The sequence below is a fragment of the Panicum virgatum genome, chromosome 1N, assembly GCF_016808335.1.
Source record: "Panicum virgatum strain AP13 chromosome 1N, P.virgatum_v5, whole genome shotgun sequence".
In the NCBI taxonomy this organism is placed as follows: domain Eukaryota; kingdom Viridiplantae; phylum Streptophyta; class Magnoliopsida; order Poales; family Poaceae; genus Panicum; species Panicum virgatum.
Genome location: NC_053145.1, coordinates 12426611 through 12448852, shown reverse-complemented (window position 1 = coordinate 12448852; position 22242 = coordinate 12426611). Strand labels below are relative to the sequence as shown.

Below are 22242 nucleotides of genomic sequence, written 5' to 3'. Positions count from 1 at the left end.
TAATCCATGATTAATCAATAATTAGCGGATGGTTACTGTAGCACCATTATTGCAAATCATGGATTAAGTATGCTCATTAAATTTATCTTGCGATTTACAGATCATCTATGTAAAAAGTTTTATAAATAGATTTTATTTAGTACTCTATGTATGTATCGAAATATTTGATGTGACGGTTTTTTTATGGGGTGGCAACTGGCCCCAATTTCTTCCCGCCTGAGCACGCCGCCGCACGCAATTTCTTCCCGCTCGAGCGCGCCGCCGCCGTATCCCTTCCCTCACGCGCAATGCTTTGACCACTCCATCCCATCCCGCTAGGAGCACGCGGTCGACCAATCCCTCTTCCCGCTCAAGCGCGCATGTACCACAATCCCTTCCTGCTCGAGCTCCCCCAGCCAAATCCATCCACGAGCGCTCCTCCAACCCAATCCCATCCTACCCAACGCTGCTTGCCTCTCTTCCCCTGCCTAATCCAATCTGTCGCTGCCTCCATCCCAAATCATCTCGTTGCTAGCTCTGTCCCCAAATCCTGTTGCCCGCTCCATGCATTATCTGCTGCTGAGAACCATGGAGAGTTAGGGGGGCGTGTCCTGGAAGGAGGAGGGCAAGGAGTTGTGTTCCTGGAGGAGGGAGGCAAGGAGTTGCATTGATCTGGGAGGAGGAACTGGGTCTGTGCTGAAGCTGTGCAAGGAAGGTTCACGGGAAAGGAGAGAATGAAGGAGAAAGCAAGAAAGAGAAAGGAGAGAAGGAAGGAGAAAGCAAGAAAGAGATCTGTGTGCGTCCGAAGGTGAGATGCAAATTTCATCTTTTCTTATTGCTATATCTTATTGGCTTATTGCACATTGGGTTTGGGTGTCGGATTTTTTTAAGAGATTGTGTTATTCCAAGAAAATTGTTTAGGTCATGATTTCAGTTGCACGTGCTATAGTCAATTGATAAGCCACTTTGCTAGATTTGTTTAATATGGTCCCTGCATCAATATTCTTCTAGAATCTAGATAAAAAAATCTAGGGATCAGTCCAGCGGCATTGTTAATTAGAAATTAGATTTTTTATTCCCAATTGCTATTAGAAAAATGGGCAGCATGAGCGTGAATCAACTTTATCCCCTATGCTGGTTTGTTACATCATGTGGTTCCTTGCATTGCTTACCTGTTTAATTTTCTTGGTATTTTATTTATTTATTCAGTTAATTGTTGCAACATTAGTCATGTCGGTACAAGACCGTAGTTGGATGTACCATGGTTGGAAAGACAATGGTTGTCATTCCGAAGAATGGGAGCGCAACACAAATGATTTTCTAGATCATATTTTCAATGGTGTTCCAAATGCTGCAAATACCGGAGTAGTCTGTCCTTGTTCAGATTGTCGTAATAGAGTAAAACGGAGGAGAGGAGGATCAAACTCTATTGCAACAATATGACAAAAGCTTGTAAGTTTTCACTTACTGTAATTTAGTTGTACAAATTCTACTGCAGCTACACACTATTAATATGTGGTTCTCTTTGATGTAGTCCAAGAAACTAGGAAGAGATGTATCCGAGGCTGAAGCATGGGTGCATACTCATAGAATCCTGAAGATAATACTTCCCTAAACATAGAAGAAGCCACTGCATGCTTGGTAAGGGTGATTGTCAGATTACAGATTTGTCAATTGCCATATTATTAGACAGCTTGAATGCCACTTAATTTGTTTTACAACTCAGATTTATTTCATATTCAAATGTTAAGACATTAATTTTATTATGGGACAGGAGAAGTACAAAGAGAAGGCCCTAGAGTTAAATGGACCAGAGTTTGACTGGCTTCACTCTCCAGTGAATGTCAGGGCTCTTTATCAGTGTTCTTGTGGTCGGCCACATGGCAAATGGACAATATTTAATGGGATCGTTAATGACAGGGAGGCCCTCCCTGAATTGAAGAGAAGTCGTGCCTCTGTCATGGCTGCGAAGTGTCAACGTCAATTAGAAGAGGAACGTGCTAGGAAGGAAGCTCATGATAGCCGTCTAGCTAAGGAATATGCACAGAGCATGTTTGATTGGGGTAAAATTGTTCTAAACCACAATGATGGTATCTAAAAGTTTATGGAGGTGAGATCTGGTTATATGTTTTGTTTCTTAAATCGCAAACTGTCTACTCATGTGCCTTCTACATTTTTCTTGGTGAAATTAAACTGCTATGTTCTTATGAGTATCATATATCCTTGATTGCAGAGTGTGGCTGTGCACACTGGTACGCTCATTTCTTTGGTTCCTCCTCCCCTGCCTCCACCTGCGCCTCCAGGATTTGTTTCAAATCAAACTCAATCTTCTGAAAATGTATGTATGCTGATTGCCATATATTTTTATGTTCATGTAGATCAGCAGAGTATTCTTGAACCACCTGTGCCTTGATTAAAATTTAGTAATTTGCTGTCATTCTTGAAGCACTTTTTATATGCTTTGCAATCTGAAATCATAACCACCTACCTCTTTTATCAAATCTGTCATAGCATGATAGATAATTACAGAATCATATAAAATATCTGCTTGTTCAATTGCATAGGCTGCTGCTACGCATGGCCCTGCCGTTCGAGAGGAAACTCCAGAAGAAACACTAAGTACGATCGCCAATGGAGTATTTCGAAGCCATGTGAGCACAACTACAAGTGGTGGCGGCAACTACTCTCCTCCGCAAGAAGATTTTCCATTGTTTTGATGGCACTGTTGTCAAGATATGGCTTCTAGGGGTCATATTTCTTGCTGCACATTTTGCTTAACAAATTATTTCCTACCATTTGACCATGTTAGAAGCTTTTGGAACAGCATGTGGGGGTGTGGTTCTGTTGGAACATAGAGTTGGCTGTAACTCTAAATGGATTTTGAGTTGGATGTAACTCAAAATGAATATTTCTAGTTATTTCTGGATTAATGGATGACTATTGGAGAGAACCGATGCTTGCTTTACAATTCATATTTTGAATTTGAATCAAATTTAAATTCAAATTCAACTGAAAAGAGGATTTAATTGAGTGCCTGAATATATATGCATCTGGCAATGAAACCTCCCCTAGGAATCAAATTCCTAGGGAAATCACCTTTCCATGTAGGTTGCTGGCTGCCATGTCAGTACTTTTCCCTACGAATCAAATTCCTAGGGAAAGAGGAATCCCCTACGGTTTTCCAGCATGATCCTAGGGCATGGTCGCCTTTCCCGTCGAACTCGTCCCTAGGAATCGTTCCCTATGAAGTACCTCTAAAGAAACTATTTCTCTACTATTTCCTTTTCTTTCCCTAGGAATTCAAGCTCTAGGGAAACTGGAGGATTCTAGTAGTGCCACCTCTAGAGTATCAATTTCCTTCTCATAGAGGAGAGATGTGACAATGTTGTATTTTGGCTTGTGAAGTGAATGGAGGATCTTCCGGATGACATCGCTGCTAGACAAAGGAGAAATCTCAAGTGCGTTAATGTCTTCCACAAGCACATTAAGTCTAGTGTACATTTGTTCAACATGTTCATTAGGAAGCATCTTGAAATCATTGAGTTTTTCTTTTAGAACTTGATACTTCTCTTCACGAACCTTTTTTGAACCATTGTGAATCTTATCAAGCTCAAGCCAAATTTCGTGAGCGGTAGCCATGCTGCAGACACGAGCAAACACTTCCTCACTTATAGCCTCAAACAAATAGTTCTTGCCTCTAGCATTCCATTTAGCTTGTGACTCCGTAGGAGCACCACCAATTGGCTTAGAAGTGACTTCCTAAGCTTCGATGGATTGAGCCTCAATGTAGCTCTCCATTCGAGCCTTCCAATAGGCATAGTTGCGCCCACGAACTTGGGAGGTCCACTACTACCCCCGGGGGCCATTTCTATAGGTTGTTAGACCCTAAAAAGAGAGCCAAAACTCTGATACCAATTGTAAGGATCGTGGCCCAAGAGGGAGGGTTGAATTGGGACTTTTTCAAAATCTAATTGTCCTTAACCTACTTGTAGTGTTGCCCAAGCCTAGAGTTCAAAGACAACTAGAGCACACTAACAATAAGATTCTAGATAAGAAAGCACACTAACATATCCATCATCCTAGTTGGAAACACACTAACAAGCAAGAGCTAAAGCAAAAGGAACACACTACCAAGATCAAGTTCTAGGTTCAAACGTGCAAGCAAAGAACAAGAAACTAAACAAACTGAAGTAAATTGCTTGAATGAAAAGAATAAGCACACGAGACAACCGGATTTTGTCCCGTAGTGTCGAGGAGTTGACGCTCCCCCATAATCCATGTTGGAGCACCCACAAAGGGTTGAGCTCCCTTGCATCACGCAGAGCAAGTGATCACTAAGAATTCTCCTTCTCTATCTCCGGAACGGGAGCTTCACACCATGTACAATTCTTTTTCTTGGGGCTCCCACAAACTCCAAGAGCTCACCAAGAGCCTCTGTAACGTCCCGCCTCCCCGAGGCCGGGCCCGCTTACATCTGGCAGCTTTATAGGATATAGACTACCCTCACAGACCAACACAAGTCTTTTCTGCGCACTTTGTCCTCACTCGTGCGCACCCGGGAAGAAGTTCCCGATCGGTCACCCATCCCGAAATTGCTCCAGGCCAAGCACGCTTAACTTTGGAGTTTTTTCGAGATTGGCTTCCGGAAAAGAAGTTGCAACTTGTTGGTATGAGTATTCTATTAATCCTGTTAAGCCTTTGGGCTCGGGTGTCACATACTCACCCCCTTAAGAGACCGACGTCCTCGTCGGTCAATGCCAAACCAAGAACGTCCAGTGCCAACGGCCCATGTGCGATGTCCGTGCGTCCAGTGCCAACGGCCCATGTGCGACGTCCGTGCGTCCAGTGACAACAGCGCATCCCAGATGCCCGCGCACTGGCCCGTCACGCGCCCGTCCACATGCCCATGCATTTACGCCTGTACGTGCCCGTGAAACCGTGAGAGTCGGCTCTGATACCATTCTGTAACGTCCCGCCTCCCCGAGGCCAGGCCCGCTTATATCTAGCAGCTTTATAGGACATAGACTACCCTCACAGACCAACACAAGTCTTTTCTGCGCACTTTATCCTCACTCGTGCGCAACCGGGAAGAAGTTCCCGGTCGGTCACCCATCCCGAAATTACTCCAGGTCAAGCATGCTTAACTTTGGAGTTCTTTCGAGGTCGGCTTCCGGAAAAGAAGTCGCAACTTGTTGGTATGAGTATTCTATTAATCCTGTTAAGCCTTTGGGCTCGGGTGTCACAGCCTCCGATCACCAAGACCGTCTAGGTGTCGTCAAACACCAAGAGTAACAAGTCCTAAGCCTTCACTTGACCATCACTAAGTCGGCCCTAAGCTCTAGCACACTTGCAACTCTTCCAAAGGATGAATTCTTGATCAATTTGGTGGATCTCAAGGTTTGAATTTGTTCTCTCAGCACAAGGGTGGCCTCAAGTGTTCAAGGGGTCCAAAGGCAGTTCAGATGACCCGGGGTGCCACCTTATATAGGCTAGAGATAATCCCCTAGACATTACTAACTTTCTGGAAAAAGTTAGTAGCGTCGTATCATCCAACCATAGGGCGTCGGATCATCCGGTCACACTGTGACCAAACGGTACCCATTACAGTTTGAAACTTTTGCTGACGCCATTGATCCGACGGTATTTGAATCCCGCATCGGATCATCCGGTGCTGAAGGTTGAATTTGAATTCCAAAAACTGTGCCTCTAATCATTGCACCGACCATTAGTCCGACGGTCCAAAATCAACGCGTCGGATCATCCGGTCTTGAAGCAAGATATCCACCTTGGAAAACAGGCTCTCTGATGAATGCTCCGAGTAATAGTCCGACGGCCTCTATTTGCTTGTGTCGGATCATCCGATCACACATAGTTTTTCCACTGAAACCTAGAACGTGTTAGAATTGATCTGGTGCTACATATCCGGATAGTCCAACGTGGGGGTATCAGATAGTACGACGCCCGTTGGATAATCCGGTCACACTGTGTTTTCTTCTATTTTTTTTGTCTTGGATTTGATTTGTTCTTCGATTCTTTCTTCTTCCAAGTTTTTTCTGAGTTCCATAGCCTGTCTTGAGCTGAACTTGAGCAAGTGTGCATGAAATCTAAGGCCAACTCATTTTTGGTCAAGCTACCCCCCTTTATAGTACGGTGACGAACTAAAAACTATAAAACCTATACTAAATCAAGTGTCCTTCATCTCCTTGTGACATTTGAGTCTAGAAAGGTCCTTAATATTGAAGAATTGAGTCAATGTTGTTGAATATGAAATTTGAGGGGTCTCCTTTCATTTGCGACTTAACGGTTAAAAGATAATTCCTTCAAAACACACGTTAGTCCAGTATGATTGTCACTAATCACCAAAACTTACCATTTAGCATCCAAGGGCCTAGATGCTTTCTCTTGTTCATAGATCATCATGGAGACTACAATCACTACTACACATAAGATACTTTCACAAACGGATTATCACCGCTGGTTCCACTAGAACTGGCGGTGATATTCTTTTACTGCCGATTCTATTTGAAACTGATGGTGATGCTACTTTTCACCGGTGGTGAAACTTTCACCGCCGGTTTAGCCACCAACCGGTGGTGTTGTATAGGGTGGATGTCCAATCTCATTGAGAGAGACGGTGTAATCCACTTTTCTCCCCCACCCCCTCCCTCCACCCCTCTCAGCCACTCCTCCCCTACACGCCTCCCACCTGTCCCTCTCCCCCCTGTCTCCACCTCTCTCTCTTGATGTCAAATCCACGCCTTCTCTCACCCTCCCCCAGCCTCTCTCCCACCGGTAGAACCCCCCCGGCACACACACTACCACCCCTTCCCTGTCGGTGGATGTGAGGAGCGCGACGGCAGAGCTCCTAGGCAGCAATGGAAGGGGTAGCGCGAAGCCAGGCAGCAGCTGACCATGGCGGGGCGGCGTGCGGTTGGGCTGCCCCTAGCGGTGGAGCATGCCCGGGTAGCCTCGTTTCCCCACCATCCCTCCCTTCTCCCTCTCACGGCCATGGCGGCTAGAGCCTTCCCTGCCCTCCCCCTCTCCCAACAAAGGCACTGTGACGTTTTTTTTCGAAAGGGCAATTCTATCGGGTGATGAAGCAACGGTATGGGGTATAACTATCACTGTTGAATTAAATCCAACGATGCGCAAAACTGGTGGTGATAGCGTTTTACAACCTGTTGTGATAGGGATGGGTGGAGTAGTGAATGTTACTCCGTTTCAAACAGTAATTCATTTCAACTTTCTTGAAGAGTCAAACTTTTATGTTTGACCAAAATTATAGAAAATTCATAGATTTATAGCATCAGATAGATATGCTATGAAAGTATATTTAATGAAGGATCTAATGATACTTATTTGGTATCATAAATATTAGTATTTTATTGTATAAACTTGGTCAACTTAATATATTTTGACTCTCCAAAAAGTTGAAATGACTTACAATTTGGAATGGAGCGAATACATCGTAACAAAAAGATACATACCAGCTGAGCATGCCAACTTTGCTATATTATTGTGGCATTTCAGTTTGTGATTTTTTAAAAAAAATAAAACTTGACACAATGCATGCCAACTTTGCTATATTATTGTTCATGCCAATCGGATTTCATGGACTTAAATATTTGGCATTTTTTCAGCCCATTTAGTAGTTAATTGATAGCAGTATTATTTGAGTTTTGACGTGATGCGAAGTTATTATATACTGTTTAATCAGCAGGCCGGGCCGTGAGCGTGAAGTACTAGCTGAACACAGATGGTGTGCATGCAATAAATTCGGTCCAAATATCATGGGAAACTTCGTCAAAATAATTCAAGGAAAACTAGTTCATGCATGACAATCACGTGGTCAACTTATTCCGGTCGGGAATTGGACCTAACTATCTTTTAACGTTTGCAGCTTAATTCCATTACGGTAATACGTACACACACCTTGTATCTATCCATTCGCTTGTGTTGTGGCAACGAAGACAAAAATCATATTTACAAATCACAGGAAACATCTAAGCATCTGCATGAAATATTCAGAAAGACTAATCTCATGCTATAGATTTTTTTTCCATTGTTAATTGAAATCACGACTTATGTATAAGTACATATATATGATGAGACCACCATCTTATATTATACACAAATAAATAGTTAAAGAGCTTGCTAGCTGTGATACTTTTGGGCGATTTTCACCGCCTCATGTTACACACGTTCTCTGCGTGATCTATATGTTGACGAACCAGTAATTCGTACGTACGTTGAAAGCAATTTTTACCTCGTCAAAGTCAAGGATCAAAAGTCCCTGTTTGCAGCGTTAATTATTTTATCTGCTAGCACCCAAGCAGCAGAGAGCAGGTTAATATAGTAGATGCGTAGCCCCAAGACAGCGCGCGTTGACTGGCAGTTAGACAACACGCGCTGTCACTGACTCAAGCTCCGTTCCCAGCTTTGCATGCGCCATTCACACAAAGTTGACTTGAACTGCATGCGCTAATTAGTCGATCAGGCGTTCATGAAACCAGATTAATAAGATGAAGTTTTTTCTTGTAGACGTGATACGTGATCATGCATCTCCACGCAGTGCTGCCTTCAATCGTTGCACCACCCTCTCAATGCCCCCCTCGGCGACCTGCAAGCAAAACCAATCATATTTTTGAAATCGAAAAAACTCACTCGAGATATACGGATTTCAAATTCGAACAAAGAAAGACACTCTCAAATTTTTGAAAGTTAGAAAGAATTGAAATGTTCAAAGACGTTTCAGATGTATTTTGATCGCTAGCTGCTGAGTTATTATTAGTCTACAATAACCGCGTAGATATGGACGGCGACACGACTGACTGACCAGCGTGTGGATGGTGTAGACGGCCCTAGCGCCGACAAAAGAGAAGTGCGCGTTCTGCACCTCGCCGCCGGCCTCCTCCACGGCGCGCACCGCGCGGTGGAACGACGCCCCGTCGCTCGGCGGCGCGCCGGTCACGAGGATGGCGTGCAGGCCGGACCCCAGGTGCTGCACCTCCACCTCCGCCGCCCCGCCAGCGGACGAGGAGCCCTGGGACGACGACGACGACGCCCGCGCCGCCGTCAGCTCCCGCTTCCTCTCCTTGAGCCTCTCCACCCTCTCCGTCGTCTGCCTGATGTACGCCGCCGCCTCCTCCAACCTGTCCGGCCGGGTCATCGCCGGCGGCCCGCGCTGCAGCACCGCCGCCTGATGACACAAATAAATAAATAAATATATATACATATATATAAATGGTACGTAAAGATGCATGGATGATATATATGCGATGATGAATGAGCACGAACTTGGGGTGCAGACGACGGCGAGCTTCCGGCGCGGACGAGCTGGTCGAGGCGGGAGTAGAGGGCGTTCATCTGATTGCGGCGGTTGCGCTCCACCGTCTTCCGGTCAGGCCTGCCTCCACCGGCGGCGGGGCCACCAAAATGAGGAGGAGGAGGAGGAGGAGGAGGAGGAGGAGGCGGCGGCGGCATGTCCATGGCCGGCGCGGCGGCTAATGGAGATCGGTCAGCGTGCCGCGCTGTTGGATGAGTGAGTCGTCTCCGGCGAGGTGGACGATCTTGTTTGTTGTGTTCCTCGTGCGCCCTTTGGCTATATATATGGCTCGCTACCGAGTCGGGTTTTCTTACTGTTGCAGTGGTAGACCAGCTGCAGTGGTCAATTTTGTTCCACGAGAACTTAGCACTTTTTCTTGCCTTTTTATAACGGGACCGTATCCTATGGAAACCAAGGTATCGGTGGAAACTTTGGAAACTCCAACGGAGGCCACTGGATCCCCATCCGAGGGCAGCGGACAGAGCTGGGGACTTTTTTCATCCAGGCGCCCGCACCTCCCCCAACCGTTCCCTTCGTGTTTTGCAAATCCCCCCCCCCCTCCGTCCGTTTGCCTCCTTCCGTTACCCCTCCGTCACACGGATCCACGCGACGGGAGTCGGACTCCCAGGCGTCGTTCCGAGATCCTCCCTTCGGTCGCCGCCGCCGGACTCGAACTGGGTCGCCGCAGCCTCCCTTGAGATGATCAGGGTAGTAAGACAATCTAGAGGACATGTATTTGAGATGATGTAAAGCTAAAACATGATCTGAAAAGGGAAGGAAACAGAGCAACTGAAGACTCACCCAAGTTATAGAGCCAATAATCAGTTCCATGTGGCGATGGGGGCCTTGGCACAGCGATGGGGCGAAATCCACAGCAGCAGCGGCAGCTTGGTGAAGGGGCGGCGGCGGCGCAGCGAGGGGGCGGCGGCGGCGAATCGAGACGAGGGCGCCCCATCACGACATAGGGCAGGCAGTCGAACCGGAACGGAGGCGAGGCCTGGGGAGACGCGGTTGTGCTGGAGCTTGTACCCGAGGGAGGCGGCGTTGGAGGAGCCGCGAACGTGCTGGAGGTCGTACGTGACGGCGGCGCGGCTGGAGCTCGAGGCCGGCGGCGCCTAGGGAAGGCCCTGCCTGGGGAGACGGAACGAGTGCGGACGGAACGTCGGACGGCGCGTCGGATGGAGGGGGTGATTTGCAATAGTACCAGGCAATGGTGGCCGGCGGGGGAGAGGCGGGCGTCAAAATGGAAAATTTCCCCAACTCTTCCCCTAGCCCTCAGACGGGGATCCTGTGGCCTTCGTTGGAGTTTTCATAGTTTGCACAAGAGTCTTGGTTTCCATAGGATACGGTGCCTTTTATAACACACCTAATAAGCAGCACTGAACATTGGTCGTCCTTTCATTTTTGCATTGTTTATTTTTATTTATCAGGATCTCTGAGATAAAGACCAGCCTTTGAAGTTTGAAGTTGAAGGGGACTAGCTTGAACGGCTTTACTACGTCCTTTGGTCTTTGGTAAGCCTGATTAGTGCCGACGTACTTCATTTTTTTTTGCGAAACACAGATCCACGATAAATATTATATAGCACCTAATTAAAACATTAGGATACATATATGCAGTTTTTTGACGGTTTGTTTAGTGGATGGTTCGTGTAGCAGATTATGCTTTCAGATTCATTCAAATGTTTCTTGATACCTAAAATGAATCAGCAAACACATATTTTCTTGACACAAAAAAATAGCTAACAAAATTGACATAAGACAAACGGCTGTTCCAACAAGGATCTAGTAGATTCTCTCTACACAGCAATCTAAGTAAGGCTAGATGTTTTAGAAAGAAAATGTCATGGAAAGTATATATTGCCTACTAAGTTCCTTCACAATATCTTGTTATTTACTACAAATCAACATCATGTTTAAATCAATTAGAAGATAGTATGAATATATTGATGCAACTTTAGTTGTACGCTATTGGTCAAAAAAATATAAAGTTTGACTAATTTTTAAATAGTTGTCATTGATGAAACAAGGGAGGTGAAAAATCAAATGGCCATATGATTGATGTATTTTGGTGGAACATAATTAACTAGTATACATGGATTTTTTCTGATGGATGCAAGGTGATACATTTGGATGACCAAATGCCTCAAATCAAGATCAAGATGCAAAGAAATTAATTAGTAGATCAAGAGAAGACCCAAGATATCAGAGAATTTGAATCTGGAAAAAAAGAAAGCTTTAATTGGATAAGTCCTTGTCAAAATGCGCACCAGGCACTTCATGAAAGCACTGTTCAAGGGAAGACTAGAAGTCCTTGTGACTTGCGAGTTATACTAACCGGAAGGTCCGTTGATGAGCAATGAGCTCACTGACCAATTTTAGGAGGGTTGAGAAATGCATCGAGTCTCCCACTTCACCCACACGGTGATGAACACAATTGTTCAATATTGGACGCGTCACCAGAAAAACTTTTAAATAGAGGATGGAAGTGGAAAAGGCTGCTGAAAAGTACGAGATTAAGATTTGAATTTTGCTATATTAGACCTTAATGTAGTGCATCTTTGCTAGGTGTGTGTTTAGCTTAGAGTGAGGTGGGGAGAAGAATCCTCTTGTATCTTTGGTGCTTGCACACACTGTTTTGTGACTCAACAAGGCAACAACTTCTAAATATTATGAGACCCTCTAACTAAGTTCATGAATTTGGATGCTTGTACACGAGAGGAGACTCGTATATATGGTTTGATGCATATTGGTCAATCTTTTTGAGCCATCAACAATTATATGGAGCTGTAGCTCCATATATAAGGTGCCTAAATTAACTGTAGTATTCATAGCACCAATACCTACAAACAGTAAAAAGTTGCTTTTAAAAGCCAGGAAGTCTACGTTGTTCATCGCAATCATGTGTGACCCAGCTAATTGAGCTTACAGTCATTATTTCATTTGATCAATCCTGGACATAGTAATCTATTTGAACTTGGTTATAAGAATTAATGTAAGGGTATATATATAATTACCTTATTGTCTATTTGAACTTAAATTAACTGCAATCTTCATTTGGTTGTTATAAATGCATTTAAGTAGTGTTAGAATGGAGATTGACATGAAATGAATATGTGCCGAAGAAAATGGTAGTTCCTCTTCTTACAAATTAAAGTTTTTAGCTTTTACTGTCAATATTTAACAACTCATACATTGTGATAATAAGGCTAGTGCTAGTAGATTCATCATGACATAAAACTCGTTAGCTCTTTATTCCAGTTCAATTTTTGCAGTAAAAGGCAAACTGGAGATTGTGTTTTTTTTTTGTGGTAGACCGTGTTTTTGTCCTAACGGACATATTATTTGCTTTTTGATATAAAGGAAAATACTCTGGTCTCTGCAAACTAAACTGAATGGATTTACATTTGAGACAGTGAGAGTAGAAGTAACAACATCAAGTCAAGGGTGTTAATTGGTGATTATATTCTTAGGTGCACCTCCAACTCTCTTTAGTTCAAAATTTTGTACTAATTTTTCAAATTGAGATTTCATTTTGGAAAAGTAGTACAAAACTTTGAACTAAGGATCACCAATTAACACCTCTAAACAGTAAACAGCATTCATATTTACAGCACCAGCTGCCGTGCAGCGAGAAATCAGAATCATTCAAACTGAACTCATCATGTTCCATGAAGCAGGGGAAACCAAAGTCTAGCTGCAGATAAGCCGCACCCAGGTGTGCGGTCTGCGTGCATGGCCTGGGCCTTGGGAGACCAGCAGATGGAGCTGGACGATGAGCACGGACGACCGCTGACCGGGTGGGGTCCCGGACACCTGTGCGTCAGTCGAAACCGAATCTCTCGACGGACCTCGCTTTACTGCGGCCCGGAGACGACGACCACGACCAGCCAGACACGTCGTGGACATATTCGTCGACGGCCCGGCCCATTTACCGAGTGCGTACGGAGGGACATTGCCCGCCTCTCGCGATCACGATCGGACGGCCGGGGGATGCGCGGTCACCGCGCGGACCTTCGCCGCTGTGCGGTCGGGACGGCATCCGATCGTGGTGCGGGTGGCGCCTCTGGCCACACCGGAGGGAACCCCTGTGGGGGAATGATTCGCCACGTGTGCTTGAGATCCACGACCGGAGCAATGTCAACGGACGATGATGTGGGATTCTTGTTCTCGAGGTGATGTAAGATGCTGACGTTCCCAGCCAATGTTAGTTCCACGTAAGGAAGGCCGCCGTTTTGTATCTGTGGGCTGGCACGATAACGCCTCTTCACGAGCAAACCTTTTTCCTTCCTCTTTATCTGCCGTTTGACCAAACATGTTTTTTTTTCTGCTAGTAAAGGGAGTATTGCTCATCAAAGTAACATTACAGTCTTGAGCAATTAATTGCACAACATTTGACCAACCATGTTGCCTAGTCTTATTAGCACGTAAGAGCAAGTATATATGCCGTGCATGTTCGTTTTTCATTATTACAAGTAAATGAAAAACTAAGTGGGAACAGAGCATATTGTTCAATTGTATATTGATTTTAGAAATTAAACGGTTATGTTCTGTTTAGTACTCCCTCCATTTTTATTTACATATCGTATATTTATATGTTTGGACAAAGTTTGCTAAATTTAACTTAGGACAAACGTAATACGATATGTAAATAAAAACTGAGGGAGCAATATAATATATATAGACGACGTTCGCGTTATGTTGTTGACGCAAAATCAACACACTGGAATCTGAAGGCACTGTTCGCCAAGCTTCAGAATGCAGACCAAGCGTACCAGTCAATTTGACATGTAAATTGACAAGGAAACAGCAAACCGTCAAATTCAAGAGTGTATCGACTGGATTTCCGAACCACTCTTACGCGGGATATCGGCAAGGCCCTGCCGATATAGAAGGCGAAAGTAATCTACTACGGATCGGCAATAAGCTGCCGATGCCGATGAGCAACCGAGACGGTTAGATCTAAAGCCGACGCATGCCGAGTAACAATGTACAAACCCACGAATGTATGGATGGACAAAGCTAAGTTTATGATTCAATCTAATCGGCTTTATAAGGTTTATCGTGATAAACAAAGAGCTTACAGCCGATTAAACAGATCACTAACCCGGGTAGTTTGTGAATTAATCTAAACAAGAAAACAGCGATGCGCCCAGAGATCGAAGCTTAGATAAATTCGGTAAATTTTGAATAGATCTGAATGAAGTGACAGCGATGCGCCTGGAAGCTAAAGCTCAGATTTACTCGGTAAACGAAAACATACTAGCAAACCAAGTCGCTCGAATGTGAGACGTCCTTGATCAGCTTGAAAGAGCTCGTAGAAAGAAAACAAGATGGCGAAGTCGCCGACGAGAAAGTAAATTGCAAGTTGTAAAGTTTGTTTTTTTGGATGTGTATCAATCTTTACAATAGTCCGGGGATTTATATTTATACCCCACGCTAACATAATCCTAGCCGATTACGGCAAAGCATTGATTCTATCTAAAGAAACTTATTCTAATAAACAAAAAACACCACCTTTCAAAACGAGACCGTCCCGTATCAAAACTTGACTAAAAAATGCTGAGACGTCTGATCGGCATCAAACTGTACCCGATCCTCACCTTCTGTGCACCATCATTATTTCCAATCAGGCATTCCTCTCTTCTACCGATCCTTTGACACGTGTCAAAAAAAACGGTTTCAACACATCCCCCGGTTTCGGAGTGAAATATCATTTTGCTCCGAAATTATTTCCTAATTATAATTATTTTCTTCCGGTGGTTGCCTCAAAATCGCTTCATGCCATTGCAACTATCAATCCAGCATCCCGACTCTTGAGGTGGGGTTACCTTATAAATACATCAGGGTACCCTTCCCCTTTCTCTTCTCTGCAACCTCTCGCACTTGGGCCATCTTCTTCTCCACTTAAGAACTCATCTGTGCCGCCGCCTGCGAGCTCAGGAGTATCTTCCCCAAACACCCGAGGCTTCTCCCAAGTTCTGCAGATGGCTTCCATCTCCGAGATCCCCTAGGTACAACAACCTCTCTATTCCCCTGCGGTGCTATTTCAATCTGCGACCTATGATTGTTCTTGATTTTCCGCCATCATTTCTAGGCCCTTAGGAACTCGATGTTCATCCTTTTGTCCGAGCAACCCAGCATGGTCTGCCTAGGTCCCATGGGAAATCCAGATCCAACTAGCATAATTAATCTGGAAACCGGTAGAATCCCGCTAAAAGCTTCAAACATGACATCAGATTGGTCTCTCGCTTTCAGATCTTGGCCAAATGTTACCCCTGGGTGGAGAAATTGGTTTCGTAGATTAGCAGTCAGTCACCGAGCCATCTGGGAGCAATATGACATCAGCCAATGTCTCAATTTATCTCTGTCTGAAATGGTTAAGAATGAGCCAATGCTCATATCGGCTTTCTTCTTTTGGTCTGATGCCGTAAATGCCTTCTTGTTTGATCATAGCCCAATGACCCCAACTTTGCTAGATGTCATGATGCTGACTGGTCTGAATATCACTGCCTCCGATAGAGCTTTTAATTTTCTGGACCCAGCATCTTTTAAGATAAAGACTAGAGCCATCGGTGGCTGGAGCGGATACGTCTCTGAGAACATGAAGACCAGCTCAGTGTCAGTCAGAGAACACCGCTTTCCTCAACATGTGGTTGGAAAAATTCATCTTTTGTGGCAAAACAGTAGGCCCAACCAACAACACCCTGAAAATGGCTGAAACTTTGGCTAGTGGAAACCTGGTGCCCCTTGGCAAACACCTTCTAGGATCAGTCTACCACCTTCTCCACTAAGTATCGGCCAAATTAAGGGCCGATCAGCCAATCTCCAATCTGGGAGGTCCCTGGTGGTTTATCCAGCTATGGTTGAACATGTATATGCACAAAACCATGGGTATCAGGTTGTCAGAACTGCCTTTCCCATCCGAAGAATTTGATGAAGAGGAAGACCCAATCACTCACCGCTGCACTTCCTTCGGCGAAGCAGCTATTATGATTGCCAATGACTCCAACGTCTTTGGCAAAACTGATTTCTTCAAATGTTTCTACAATGGCTTCACCGAAGACTCTACCATCTGGTTTGCATACCATGATGATAACAAAGAGTACGAAAATCCTTTCAAGTTCAATCTTGATTCTTGGAAAAACGACGAAGAAGCCACAAACATCATGATAGAGGCCATATCTCCAAGAATTCTGCCTGCCAACTTCACCTCTGGCAATATGAGTTCTGCTACCCATCAGTTGTAGCCAGGCAATTGAGATTCGTTCAAGTACCGCCTCTTTTCTACTTTGTCGATAAGGTGCAGGCGAGAAACCCAATCGGCACTGCTCTCCTGTATAATCGGCTGAAGAATTTGGAGCCTGACGTTGACATGTCCTAGCTAACCGATTGGCAAGTAGCACCACTTACCACCATTCCTTTCACACAATGGTGGTCAGAATGGAAGAACATCTCTTCTACGGATCACTGAAGGTCTATTGCATTGCCTTGGATGAGAACTACCAAGGTGCTGATAATGAGGTAAACATAGAAAACTTCTTCTTGTTTATTCTCATATTATACTACTTTTCTGTATTCTGACAAATCTTCTTATCAGGTTGATGGTACTCCATCTCCTAAAATCAGCAGAAGTGGACAACCGATCAGATATGCTCCACCAACTGACTACCCTCTCATCGGCTATGATGCACCAACCCTTATTGATGTTGCTGCTGGCAAGAAGCGAAAAATGACCAGCACCAAGAAAATGATTCAGAAAACCCCGGGCTCCTCCAACCGAACCCTGACCATTGCATCGGCACCAGATGCCGATGCTTCAGCATATGCCTCTCCTCCTCGTTCGGAAGGTGATGAATAACTTTTACCCCTTCTACTGATTGCAATGCATTTCTCACTGACCTTGTCACTCGGCATACTCAGACATAGCTACCGAAGATATGGATGAAGATAACGTTCAGGAGATTGCCCCCCAAACATCTCCGATTATCCAGGTATTCTTCTTGCTTATTCATAATCTTCTGACAAACATTTGATATTTGCATTATCATATCAGATTCAGCATCTTCCTTCCAAGAGGGCCAGAACGACTGCTTCACCAATCCAGGTAACACAACCATCTTTCTTTTTCTGATACATTATGCACCTAACATTGATCCCTCTTATTCAGCAAACATCAAGCATTGTGCAAGAGTCGCCAGTTATCCCTCAAGATGTTCTTCCCGACCCTGGTGTTTCCACATTACCACTCATATCTTCTTCTGCACCAATCACTAATGAAGTTCCACGAATTCAGGTGAGCTATCCCATCATTTTCAGAAATTCAGAAAGAAGTCATCTAATTAACACTTCCTTCTTCCAAACTAGGCACAAGACAGTCCAGACAATAGTCTGTTCTCTTTTCAACTTGGGACTAGTGGTGCAGAAGATGAGGTGACATCATCAGCAGAATCGGCTCCATTATCTGAAGAAACCAAGACTAAACTCTAGGAAGTTTTATAGTTGCTGAATCAAGACATTGGCCAATTGGTTCAAGATGCTGAGCCGATTCGTACTATCCTGAGGTCTCTGAAGGGCACTCTTCCTGAATCCCTTGAAAAAGCACTGCATCCCGTGGCCTATATTGAGAGTCATCAGATCTCAGTCCTCAAAGCCCAGAAACGCTATCTGATCGGCTTCACCAGGAGCAAACAATCAAACAGAGAGATGACCTGAAGAATCTCGTGGGCACAACCTGAGGAAAAATTGCTTCTCTGACCCAATCCAAGGCAGCTATGGAGCAATCCAAAAGAGATCTAGAAGCCAAACGGGATCGCCTCATCAAGGAACTAGAACATGTAAACCAGGAAACTGCCGATGTGGACAACAGATTATACCAGCTTCCAATAGCTCTTCAGCAACTCGAAGTAGAGAAACAAGAACAAGCCCGGCAGACCTATCAACTCCACAAGAGCATCAAAACAATACCAGGGTCTGCCGAGGCCAACGTTCAAGAGATCCAGATTGCTGATGACATTCACTTGCGTGCGATCTCTGTAATCCAGAATGCCCTAGGACCCTCGTGAACTGTTACTCATTCTTGTTGTGGTGGAAAAACTTTAATCTGATGTATTGTAAACAATGCTTAATTTACAATCTCTGCTTCTGCTCAATACATCATTTCTTTTTGGATTTTATTGCTCTAAGGTCGATACAAAAATTATATCGGCCATCCATAGCCAATGTTATCACAACATCACTGGCTTTCCCTTACATTTTTTGTTCTAAAGGCGACACTTGTTATGTCGGCTATACTAAAACCTAGCCGATGTTTGCATCATCAGCCTTTACAATGTCACCTAAAATTCATCTGTAGATCCAATTGCTGAACTCGATGATATCTCATAGTCGGCGACTTTCAGAAACTCTACTTCCCATGCTTGACTAGAAAAGCACTTCACTCTTTCATAATTCTCCTCACAAGCCTCCACCGATGCAATGCTAAATGATGAATCAGCAACAACAACTTCAACAACATCACCAATCCACTGTATAAGGCATTGATGCATAGTAGATGGTATGCAACAATTGGCATGAATCCAATCTCTTCCCAACAACAAACTGTATGACCCCTTTCCATTGATAACAAAGAAAATAGTAGGAAGAGACTTACTGCCGATGGTTAAATCAACGCACAATGCTCCAACTGCCGGAGACACGACTCCTTCAAAATCTTTGAGCATCATATCCGTCTTGGTCAGATCTTCACTACCTTTTCCAAGCTTGCGTAACATAGCATAATGCATTATATTCACTGCTGCTCCTCCATCCACCAACATTTTTGTGACAGGTTTGCCATCAACAAATCCTTTCAAGAACAGAGCCTTAAGATGTTTGCGTTTTTCATCATCTGATTTCTCAAAAGTAGCTGGTATAAGTTCCAAATTTAACTGAGCCATAGCCTCTTCCAAGTATTGCTCCTCACAATCATTATCTGGAGCCATGAACTCACAAGACAGCATGAAGACCATATTAATAGGTGCAGCCGATGACCTTGATGGTTGCTCTTCATCAGCCTTCGGCTTGACACGCCAAACTTCAGATCTGACTCCCCTCCTAGGAGCCTCTCTTCTTTCCTCTTCCTCTAGTGCCTCTGTCTGACATAGCCTTTGAACTCGCCTCTTCTGTGATCTACTCAGATTTCCTGGGCACCATCGAGGCCGATCAATGTTATCATGAACATGCACTCTTTCCGGATCTCTGCGGTGTGGGTACTCGTCGGGAACTTGAGCAGCAACAGCTTGTTCAACCCGCTCATCAATAGAAATCCTTCCTCCTGCAGGATCATGTAGCATGATCCTGCCCCCCAGCCGATCATGCACAGAAACCCTGCCCCCAGCCGATCATGTATAGAGATGTGTCTATTATCAACTCTCTCTCTAATGATCGGACCTCGAGACCTCTGGTCGAAACGTGGCTTCTTGTACGACCGGTCTTCATGATAGAAACTGTTGCACTCTGGACAATTATCCACCGTCGGCAGAGTCAACCTTTCTTCCCAACAGTACACAAAGAAAGGACACTTCCAATGCCCTTCACGTCATCGTGCATATTCTTCCCGGTATTGTCTTCTTTCTTGACCACGCTGGAACTTGTTCAACATCATCTGAGACGTGACCTTCTTCTTAGGCACCGCTGATTCTTCTCTCTGTTGCGGCCCTTTGCCTTTAGCTTCATCGGCCGCTATCTGTGCTTTGGGATCAACAACACCAGACTCCTTGGCCGATTGTGATGTAAGCATCTTTGTTTGTAAAGCATTACCCTTCTTTCCAACATCTACCATGTTCACTGGAAATGGTTGCCCATCAATCTTCATTGGTTTTTTGGGTGTCTCAAACTTGAGCCTACCCTGCTCTATAGTCGATTGTATCTGCTGACGAAATACTTTGCACTCATTGGTATCATGAGATGTTGCATTGTGTCATTTATAGTATTTGATATTCTTCAACTCCAGATCTGTCGGGATCTTATGATATGGCTTCAGCTTGATCTGCCCCTCTGACAGTAACAGGTCAAAGATCTTGTCAGCCTTGGTAATATCGAACCCATACTTCTCGGGTTCTTTGTTATCAAAAAGACATGAGATCGGCTTCTTATTGTTCTGAACCCATTCAGCCGATCCCACCATCTGATCATCATCTGAATCAGAAGAATCTGAGCAGTCGACAAAGTTAACCTTTTTCTAGAAATTGCTCCTCTTCTGTTCATATGGTCTCGCCTCCCCTGTCATCCTGTTGGCCATCTGAATGATGCTGTAGAACTCCTGAGAAGCATAATTCTCCTTGATGTGTGGCAAGAGTCCTTGAAAGGCAACCTCTGCTAGCTATTGATCAGATAGAACCAGACTAAAGCACCGGTTCTTGACATCTCTGAACCTCTGAATGAAGGCAGCGACCGATTCATCGTTCCTTTGCCTCAAATTGGTCAGATCAGTCAGCTTCATCTCCTCTACACCAGAATAGAAGAACTGGTGGAACTGCTTTTCTAGATCGACCCAGTATATAATAGAATTGGCTGGCATTGTAGTGAACCATGTAAAGGCCGATCCAGACAAAGACATGGAAAATAAACGCACTTTCAATGCGTCGTGTTGAGCTACTTCTCTACACTGTACGATGAATATGTTGATGTGTTCAACTGTGGAGAGTTCCCCCTGTCCAGAAAACTTAGTGAAGTCTGGAAACTTGTACTTGTGGGCAATGGCAACTGATCATAAGCAGCTGGATACGGAGTTCTGTACATCAAATTCTGCTGCTTTGGTTTCAAACCAAACTGATCTCTCATCACTTCAGCAATCTTGGATGCCCAGTCGATTTGTTGACCACCAGCTGATACTGCCTGTGGTGCAGGTGGAGTCAACGGCAAGGTTGCCGATGCTGGCTGGACATTTGGTGAGGTCATCGGCTGAGCAGCCGATGGAGTCTGTGTAGCTTGCTGAGGGGGTTGATTGGATGGTGATTGGTACAGCACCATCTCATCGCTATGACTGTTCTGCGCACTCTTCTGATTAAGCTGTTGCTGTGCAAAGCTAGGTACATTAGGCACATCCACATGGTGCAGCATACCAGTCGCAAGATCTTGGAAAATCCATGTGACTCCGTTGGCATGAGGGAATCTGTTTGCCAGGACTTCTGTAGGAGACTTGGGTTGCAGCATCATCGCCAGATACTGTTGTTGAGATGTCGGCCATGGGGCCGACACGTTGCTTGGATTTGCTGCGAAGGCACTGATGCAGGTGTAACCGCTGGTTGTGACGTTGGTGCGGTATCTTGAGGCTGAGTCGGCTGCGAAGCCGACGCACTGTCTTGCTGGTTCATCGGCTGAGAAGCCGATGTACTTGGCTGCTTTGATGGAGATGGAATCATGAATTCTGGAGGCATACCAAGTCCAGTAGTTGGATTCCAACCAGCTGGGTATCCTGAGATGAAGTTCCCCTATGCATACGTAGCCATCGGTGTAGAATTGGTGTACACTGGAGGAATCTGAGTTGTTACTACAGTGCTAATCGGTTGTACATCTAAGACTTTCCCTTCTACCTGAGCTTGGGGGTCAATTTGTGGTGTTCCAGTAGCCGATCCAACAGGAGAGAAGACCATCTGACTATCTTGATAATAAGCTGGTCCCATAAAGCCAGGTGTCCCTCTATCTTGTAGCGTCTTGAGCACAGCATTGTGGACGTGATTGGCCATGATTGGAGCATTATTCGCGAAAGCATGTCCAATCGCCTGATTCATCTGATGAATCATCCTGTCCTCCTTCTGTGATTCTTCATGTGATACAAAAGTGGGAAAATCGAATTTCTTGATTACCTCTCCACTTCTGTTGGTGCTGAAGGATAAAAGGCACCGTTGCTCGAAAGCATCTGTAAGTGCTTTAAATTATGCCTTGTGTTTTTCCTTC

The 22242-nt window shown here is 44.8% G+C and overlaps 2 protein-coding genes and 1 pseudogene across 2 annotated transcripts; 2 read left to right on the top strand and 1 right to left on the bottom strand.

The window, feature by feature from the left end:
• Positions 1–205: 205 nt before the first annotated feature.
• Positions 206–2929, top strand: LOC120653312 (annotated as a pseudogene).
• A 4725-nt stretch (positions 2930–7654) lies between these two features.
• LOC120655184 (transcription factor bHLH162-like) lies at positions 7655–9535 on the bottom strand. Its single transcript, XM_039932925.1, has 3 exons — positions 9277–9535; positions 8816–9178; positions 7655–8599 (listed from the first exon to the last, which is right to left on the bottom strand). The coding sequence occupies exons 1-3, from the start codon at positions 9466–9468 to the stop codon at positions 8534–8536; spliced, it is 621 nt and encodes a 206-aa protein (XP_039788859.1). The 5' UTR covers positions 9469–9535; the 3' UTR covers positions 7655–8533.
• Positions 9536–16734: 7199 nt separating this feature from the next.
• On the top strand, positions 16735–18368 carry LOC120653311. Its single transcript, XM_039931076.1, has 6 exons — positions 16735–16827; positions 16904–17153; positions 17227–17297; positions 17360–17410; positions 17474–17599; positions 18072–18368. Exons 1-6 carry the CDS (start codon positions 16735–16737, stop codon positions 18366–18368), a joined length of 888 nt encoding a protein of 295 aa, XP_039787010.1.
• The last annotated feature ends 3874 nt before the right edge of the window (positions 18369–22242 follow it).